General features: G+C 44.4%; 1 protein-coding gene across 1 annotated transcript in view; it reads right to left on the bottom strand.

Moving 5' to 3' along the window:
- Positions 1–600: 600 nt before the first annotated feature.
- PRICKLE2 (prickle planar cell polarity protein 2) overlaps positions 601–9,117 on the bottom strand; it is a 351,661-nt gene continuing 343,144 nt past the window's right edge. Inside the window, exon 9 of the mRNA XM_042236613.2 lies at positions 601–6,769. Within this exon, the coding sequence (XP_042092547.1) occupies positions 5,895–6,769 (875 nt within the window). The 3' untranslated portion in view covers positions 601–5,894. The remainder of the gene's footprint in view (positions 6,770–9,117) is intronic.

Below are 9,117 nucleotides of genomic sequence, written 5' to 3'. Positions count from 1 at the left end.
GCCTCTTTTAGCTATTGTGAATAATGCTATCAACACGGGTATACTAATTATCTCTTTGAAGCCCAGTTTTCAATTATTTTGGGAATATACCCAGGAGCAGAATTGCCGGATCATATGGTAGTTCTGTTTTTTAATTTTTTTGAGGAACTCCCATACTGTTTCCACAGAAGATGCACTGCTTTATATTTTTACCAATAGTGCAAAAGTGTTCCAGTTTCTCCCAATCCATGCCCATACTTGTTGTTTTCTTTTTCCTTCTTCGTTTTTAAAAAAATACCCTAATGGGTGTGATGTGAGCAAACATTTTTAGTTGTCACAACTTGGGGCAGGGTGCTATCGGCATCTTATAAGTAGAGGTCAGCAATATTGTTAAACATCCTACTATACACAGGATGGTTCTATGCCGCAAAGAATGGACTGGACCAAAATGCAGATAGTGCCCAGGTTGAGAAATCCTGATCTGAACAATCAGGTTCATCTTTCATAGCAAATCTCACCTCTCCTGACATCTGCAGCTTCTCTATTCTTTTGCTGAGATGCTCAAAGGCAAAGACTTCCAAAAGCCTAGAAAGTAATGGAAGACTGAGAAGAACGGCAACATTTCTTTTATTCAAATTTTATTGGAAGTTTACAAATGTATTACAGACATCAGTAAAACATCATATCCATTTCACAGGGCACGGATCTCAAGCAAAGTGTTCACAACAGTCTCTGGCAGAGCCCACACCAAAGGTCCACTGCAGGGACCTTCTTCACAAATAGCTTGACACCCAACACACAACACAGACTCTGGTGTGCCTTACCTTCTCAGGCCCTTTGAGGTTTTGTTTACGCGCTTGGAATTAAAGCAGAAGGTGGACAAAATGATCCTGTACAGGAAAGAATGCGTTTAGGAGCAGGAGAACTGCCGAGGTCCTCATCTGCTAGGGAAAAAGGACCCACAGGCCTTAGAATGCGAAGTCAGGGTCCAGGATAGAACCAAATACTTTACGGAGAAACATGGAAATTAACTAGAAAGGCTTGAGTAATTATCTCTGAAACATTTAAAAAGGCCTGGTCAGTGACCTATGGAACATCAATGGCCAAATACTTGGTAGGGTGAGGGACATCTCAAAACTCTCAGGATAGAATAAGACACTCCCCCTACCCCCTCATGGATTCTGTATCTAAACCACAGAAGTAATTTCTAACACAATGTTAGATTCCTGTTGGGAAAAGCTAGTCTGGGGAAAGTTATAAGCAGGAAGTAAGCTTATAAACTAGTATAGCCCCCAACAGTAATTCACACTTTCTGGGAGTATTGAAGGGACTTCTATTTTGAGAAAATGGAAAAGGATTGCAATCTTTTTTTAACTCTAACCTTGATGACTACTTCCAAGTGGTCAGACAAACAGGCTCTGGTGTCTGCTGAGGCGCCAAAGGGACTGACCACTGGAAGCAAGACAAAATTCTCTTCATTTCCACGTCTCTCACGCTTTAAGAAACATACCTCAAGAGGCAGCAATCTGGAACTGCCTTCAAGATTGGCAGAGGAGGCTTGGCTGAGTTCTGTACCTGGAATGCTGTCCGCAGAGTCCTTTTCAAAGCCCTGAAGGTGCTAAACAGTTGCTGATAGCAACCCTTCTGGCATGAAATCCTCAGATGACTGATTTCAAGGTCCACTTTCCTTTGTCAAAGATAGATCCTCCTTCTTACGCATTAGCATCTGGTTTCTGTTAGAGAGAAATATGCAAAGAGCACTTCTCCTTGGAATTTAAGTATTTGTGTTCTTTATTAGAAGGTGGGACTAGAAAAGAATAGGACGGACTCTTATCTTACCTCTGCAAAATGGCAAACACAGATTGCTTATAACTGGCCAAGAATCCAAAAATGGAAAAGGAGGCCAAAGAGATTTTTGTTTAGTCTAAAGAAGTCAGCCTCCTTTAGCATCTGCAATACAGGGGCACAGGGATTGGCATCGCACAGTGATTTATGGATGATGCTTCCTGAATAGCTGGTGAACTGTTTTGGGAAAATGGCAAGAGAGTCCAGGGTAGAAACACAAGGAAGAATCAGTTCACAAGTAAGATTTGTTATCAGACAAAGCAAATCCATTCGGATCAACTGGTCCTGGCTGGCTAAAGTGTTGCAAAGATTTCTGAGGCTGCATCCATGCTCTCTGAAAGGGTACCCTGGTTCTATCTGCCCACATTATAGGTATGGCAGAGACAGCCCCACCTGAACTCAACAATGGCTAGTGGTACCCAAGAAGCAGAAAGCTATTGCAGAAGAGGAAAATATAATCTTGTTGTATTGAAGAAACATCCTATAGAATGGGACAAGGGGAAGAAAAAGAGCTAGCCTCAGTTCCCATATGAGAAATGACAAACTGCTTGTTTGTGGGGCTGGCGGAGGGTGGACAGAAGGTGAATATAGGTGGACAGGGTCAAACAACCAACTCTAAAAACCACCCCCACCTTTGAACATTGGCAAAAACTGAGAAGTATGTTTTTGGTTTCCCTGACCTCACTTACCTTCACACTTGGTAGAAATCCCAGAATGCTATGACAGATGGAAGGCTACCTGAATGCCACCAGCCTGCTAAGAAACTTGCTCATAATATCAAGGTTGATAGGCACTGGCAGTGCCATTCAGAAAACTGTCACTGATTTCTAACTTGGGAAAGGGCCAGTTCTGTTGCCAATGAACTGAGCAGCAACAGGAAATGAAATGAATGCTAAAGTGTGGTTTTATCCAAAAGATAAGAAGATCAATATGAGGAGAGGTAGGAAGAAAAACCAAACCAAAGCATGAGAGAAGAAAATAAATAGGGAAAAGATATACTTTTTTAAACACAGTCTATTAAAGGTGAAATGATGGTCTAAGAAGAGATGACTGCAAGCCTCAGCTGTGGAGGAAAGCTTGACTAAGTAAGAGCTCCTGGTGATGATCACGTAAGGATCAGATCCGGCCTCAGAAAGGAACATGCTGAATTTTGGGGAATGGGATTCTGGGATGTTAGGTGTAAGTTATCACTAAGAGGCAGAATTCCCAACACAGTGACGACCTGCCCTCTCTCAGGCGTTCCCTTGGAGGTTCCATCCTTGCGATGAGGATTTACCTGGCCTCTACCAGCAATCTCCACAGGGTGCCTGGCTGCGTCTGGGGTGGGGAGGAGGCGTCTGCAGTGGTGGACAAGATGGAGGTGATCCTGCTTTTTCGACTGTCTGACCCTGAGGCTTGTATCTCACCACACCTCCAGCTCTGACCAGTTCAGCTGATGGATGTTCCCTGGGTGGCTAGATCTGAAACTGCTTATTCCTCTCATCCCTTTGCATACTGCTCAGTTGCCAATGTCTAGGGCACTTTCTTCTTTCTGCTGATGGTGGTCAAAGCCTCACTGGGGAAATGTTAAGAGGTACTCTAAAAAGGACAGATTAAGAAAACAACATTTACTAGGAGAATTTCTTTCCTCGGATTCCAGGCCACGGAAGACAGACATTATTTTCAGTTATTTGCTAAGTTAAATAATCTACTTTTTGTCTCTCTTTTTCCAAAATGCCTTTCTATTCTCATCAATCCAGAAACTTAGAACTCCAAATTTGACTCGCCCGGTTTCTACCAGAAACCTGCCACGTTGGTAGCGTGGTGGTAAACATTATGTCTTTATCAGTTTGCCAAGCAGTTTACAAACTCACTATACAAACTTAATAGAGTTAATTCTCCAGAGGCTTGGATAATTAATGAAGCATTTAGATATGAAGAAAGCATGCGGAAAACAGCCACAACCAACATTTGCATCGCTTTTTTCAAAAACATCAGTGACAATGACAAATGGCATATAAATACCTGAAAAGCAAATTATTTTAATACATCCTGAATGGAGTGCCACTTCCACATCCTTTACAGCCTTCCTTCCCCAGACCCATGTGGGATGGTGTCTAAAAAGCCACTTTCCACATCCTCTGCATAAAAAAACACTAGAAAATATTAACTACTATACTGAAAAGAGACCACGCTCACCTCACCATGGCAGATGGCCACTGAGATACACTGTACACCACACTGACAGTACATCTCACTACAGGTGGGTCCCCCAATGGATTATTTCATCCACAATCCATGAAGGGAAGGAGGAGAATGGAAGTTAAAGCAAGCGCTTCACTTGTAACCGAAGCTAGGTAGGAGGTTTTATTTTACTATAAACAACACAACCGTTAAATGTCTTCTTTAAGCACACTCACTTGTGAGCTCATTTTCTATCTGACCGACGGTCCCCAAAGCTCAAAACAGAAACCTCTTTCAGCAACATCTGTTTTCCAGAACCATTACACAAAATCTCCTGAGTGGCTCAATCTTTCTAGGCAACCCAGATACTCTGGTTATAGAATGAGTTAAACTGGGTTTTGTTTTGTTTTCCACCAGCACCAGAAGGTGTCCAAAGGTGGTTCTCACCTCTCCTATACTTCATTTCTGGAAGTTCTTCTTTGCCCTGACTTTCCTTCATATTCCCCTTCAGCCTCTACCCTTGATCTGTGGGCTGGATTCTTGCACCCTTCGGCCCCGGCAGCTTGCTGCCTGCCATCCCCTCGAAGTCAAAGCTTTGATGCATCCTTCCACGCCTGCAGGTCTGTGTACCTGACATGAGTGCTGAGCGGGTGGAAGCGGCCCTCCATCTCCACGTATGACCTACGACCTAGAAAGCACCGTCACTCCCAGAGCCCCTCGGAACCTTTCTGGCCTGAATTTCCCAAAGCTGAAGTTCATTTGCGCTGAGGACAACCGGTTGTCAGGCTAAGGCAGCTGTTCTGTCTGCCTTGGTAAAGGAAAGCGGATAATACAATCCAGGAAACAAGCACCAGGAAATAATGCCACACTCAAAACAATGTCATGCTGACATCACACAACGGCACCACTCACAGTCACTTTTGTTTTCCCCACAGGACAGATCAATGGTGAGCAACGTCAGTGTTTCCAGCGGGGATGGCATTTCTCACGGAACGTGACTGACACTGGTTGGTTTTTCTAATTGGCAGAAGTTACATTGGCAATTATAAATTTAAAAAAAAATTACTATCACTTTGTAGAGAAGAGATTCTACTGAGGGTGGGAGCAGACTTAAGGATGGCTCCTTACGATGGATGGAACATAAAATGCTTTGGGTGTAACAGGTAATTTGTGATTATATTTTTTAGTCACAAAAAGCCAAATTGAATAAAATCCTTTGAAAAAGGTCTCACTGACATGTAACAAATTTGTATAGAAAAAAAGAAAAAAAAAAAAGTGGTCCTTGACCACCCTGTAATACTACTCAAAAGACAATGCTAGATGTGCATGCAAGGCTCCACTGAGTCCTACGATATAGAAATTCCTTTGATATTACAAAATACAAAAATATTTTATCAGAACTCTCATTTACATCGCATTTACAATGGACATGTAAATAACTTAGTGTGGGGTCCTGGCTAATAAACAAATTACTTACTGGAAAAAGGGTCCTAAAAGGAAGAAAACCAGAGAGGCTATATATATATATGTGTATGTGTGTGTGTTTGTGTGTGTGTGTGTTTGTGTGTGTGTGTATGTATATATATATATATAAGCGAGCAGGAAACAATTTTGCCATCTTGCCAGTGGCAACTCAACACAGACGGTCAGAGAAAGAGGTGACCAACCCTGGCCTCCGTTGAGCCTACGGCGTTTCCAAAGTGAAATGTGCAAATAATGTTCAACATGCCAAGAACCGTGACTACCTATGGAGTCAATAGGTAACCTTGCCTCCATCAAGGGAGAGCTCCTCTCATCTCTCCCTGGAACCCCCCACCCCCAAAGCGCTTTAAAATTTCCAACAGTGCAAGTTTCTGAATCTACATTCTTAGTTCCCATCTTCCCCCACTCCCTGACCCCCCACTGGATTACGAAATGATACAGTTTTTGCTCTTCTGTCTTTTCCTGCTGTGCAACTGTCCCCTGCCACCCAGCGTGGAAGACTTGGGGAGGCCGTAGGAGCTGTATTTGTGCAGTAACTCATCACTGGTGACATATCGCAGGTGGGCGGGCTGGGGGATGGGCTCTCCTAGGAAATAGCCCTCGTTGTCAGACTCGGAGGAGGAGGAACAGGTGGAACACCAATCGTACTCAGCGAAGTAGGGGCCCCAGCGCTCCCCAAAGGCATTCTGCAGAGCCAGGTCCGACACGGTCCGGGGGCACCGGCCATACAGGTCCCGCCGGGACCCCTGGCCCAGGCTCTCCTGGAAGCTCCGCTGGCGCACGAACTGATCATAGTCCTCCCTGGCTCTCAGGGGGGGTCTCTCCTTTAACTGAGAGAGGGCCTCACGCTCGCCGGCCAGGTGGAGGGCGTTGTCTGAGCGAGAGCGTCGTGATCGCCGAGACCGGTGGGGCCGGAAGCGGCGGTTGTCGTCGCGCGAACTGGCTCTCCTCCGTGTGCGCTCACTCATGGGCTGGATCCTCACGCCCTCTGCCCCCGGCAGCTTGCTGCCCGCCATCCCCCCATCGAAATCAAAGCTCTGATGCATCCTTCCGTGCGCCTGCAGGTCTCTGTACCTGATCGGGGTGCTGAGCGGGTGGAGGTTGCCCTCCATCTCCTGGTACTGCTGGGCTGACAGCAGGCTGCGAACAGACTCGGCGCTGCGGAACTGCATGGATGAGTTCAGCGTGCCCATGTTGCTCAGCTTCTCGGACACATTCATCCCAGAGTCTTTGCTGAGATCTGGCATGGAAAACCGAGAGAGGTGCTCCTGGCGCTTGGCGCCACCATCCGCGGAGAGGCCTGAGGGAGACAGAGGAGAGGTTCACGGAGGTTAATACAAATGTGCAGCGATGAGGATTCCGTCGCCATGGGTCACTGAAACCGTCATCTAACCAGGGTCGCTGTAAACCTTCGCACAGCTGTACTCTGCACAAAAGCTTGCTGAGAAAGTATGAGGGAGGGAGGGCTCTCCCCACTCCACAGCAGGCCAGCGTCCACCTAGAGGGGGCACCTGGTTAAAAAGCATTTTTTTTTCTTTTGACTAGTCATGCCTCCAAAGTTTCATCAAAATTACTTAGGAGCCTATCGGTGTATCTTTTTTACAATGTTTCCTCTGTTCAGAATTTCACTTTCCAAAGTGCTTCAATCACCTCTTTGGTTCTAATGATGATCTATACGTTCTCTGGACAAAGAACCTTTAAGTGTCAGAGGCAGGGCCATGCCCAAGTACTTCCTAGCAACACTGAACCTACAGCTGAGTCCCATAGTACTGGACCACCTCACTTTCACCTTTAGCCTCCAGTGATTTCCTGGTCTGCCTGCTGTCCCTTGGCCTCTATCCCAGATATCTTGAAAACCAACTGACTCCCTGGAAGTAGACAGAGGGATATTTATCCTCTCAGGCTGTTTAGTAGATGGCTGTTCCAAGATTCCAAATGGACACCTAACAGTCAGAGATGTCAGTAGGACTCTGGGGTGGGGCTGGGGGCAAGCAGTGATCCTAATGCTCTCGAACAGCAGGAGCCCTGCAGTCCTGACGTGCTGTCACTACCACCACTGAGACTAAAAGCAATCTGAAGGTAGGAGGAGATTCTTGACTTCAGTAACTTCCATTTTGTCCATTTAAAAATAGCACTCTTTCTAAAAAAAAAGCAGTTTAAGAACGGACCAGGTGGCAAAATCTCAGCATTTCTTGATTATTATCAATGAAAAAGAATAGTGATTCTGTCATTTCTGGTCACAGGCGACATGTCTTTGAATTGCACTGGCCCATTATAACCCCTGCCACTGATTATTTCTCCCCACCTACTGGGGCCAACGACTTTCTCTCCCCTCACAAAACTAATGTCATGAGCACTGTGAAACACCACTTAGCAGTATCTGTGTGTGCTCAGTCCCGGCCGACTCTTTGCAACCCCAAGGACTGTAGCCTGCCAGGCTCCTCCATCCCTGGGATTCCCGGGCAAGAATACTGGAATGGGTTGCCATTTCCTTCTCCAGGAGACCTTCCCGACCCAGGGATCGAACCCACATCTCTTCAGTCTGGTGCATTGGCAGTTAGGTTCTTTACCACGAGTGCCACTGGGAAGCAGTATCTACTAAAGCTAAATATGTTGTTATTTTAGTTGCAAAGTCATGTCCAACTCTCTTGTGACACTATTGACTGTAGCCCGCCAGGCTCCTCTGTCCATGGTATTTCCCAGGCAGGAATACTAGAGTGGGTTGCCATTTCCTTCTCCAGGGGATCCTGCCAACCCAGGGATCAAACCTGCGTCTCCTGCATTGGCAGGTGGATTCTTTACCACTGAGCCACCTGGGAAGCCCAAAACTAAATATACATACATATATGTATGTGTGTGTATGTATATATATGAATTATGAATAAGTTGCTTTAAATACTTGTGTTACTTTTTTTGGTGATCTTAGTGTACTCATTTCTGTTGGGTATATAACCAGAGTGGAGATTCTATGCTTTCTTTTTATTTGTTTATTAATTAAATTGTAGTATAATTGATTTACAATGATTCAGGTGTTTAGCAAAGTTAAATATTGTTTCATATATATATATAAATTCTTTCTAGATTTTTCACATATATACAATATATATAAATATGTAAATTATATATTCTAATATATAATTCTTTTCCAATGCAGGTTACTATAAGATACTGAATACAGTTCTCTGTCCTTGTTGTTCTGTTACTTTCCATTGCCACTCTTGATTACATGCCCAGTGGAAATCAGTTTATGGGTCCAAAAAATGCACAAGGGTATTCAGTGAAGCTTTCCTTATATTAGTCTAGAACCAAAAACAATTTAAATGTTAGTTAAACAGGAGAAAGGATAAATAAATTGTGGTATTGTCTACTTTCCCCATTATAAGGATTTAGACAGGAGTTTTTTAGAGAAATGGCTAATTCCAGGATTGGAGGAAGGAAGGTGATGCATGGAACAAAGATGAGCATGGAACATCTTGTTATGTTATGAAAGGTAAGAAAGTGCTTAAGACTGGAAAATGAAGGGGGCCGGTTTTCAGAAGAACACACGTCTCAGCTTCAAAGGGATCCCACCAGCCAAAGCTGAGCAATTTGAGCATTAAAACTATAATGATTTATAAACCACTGGAAAAATTAGAATTCCTGAATCTA

The sequence above is a fragment of the Ovis aries genome, chromosome 19, assembly GCF_016772045.2.
Source record: "Ovis aries strain OAR_USU_Benz2616 breed Rambouillet chromosome 19, ARS-UI_Ramb_v3.0, whole genome shotgun sequence".
In the NCBI taxonomy this organism is placed as follows: Eukaryota; Metazoa; Chordata; class Mammalia; order Artiodactyla; family Bovidae; genus Ovis; species Ovis aries.
Note: the sequence above shows the minus strand (reverse complement) of the source record. Positions and strands in the feature narration are given on the sequence as shown.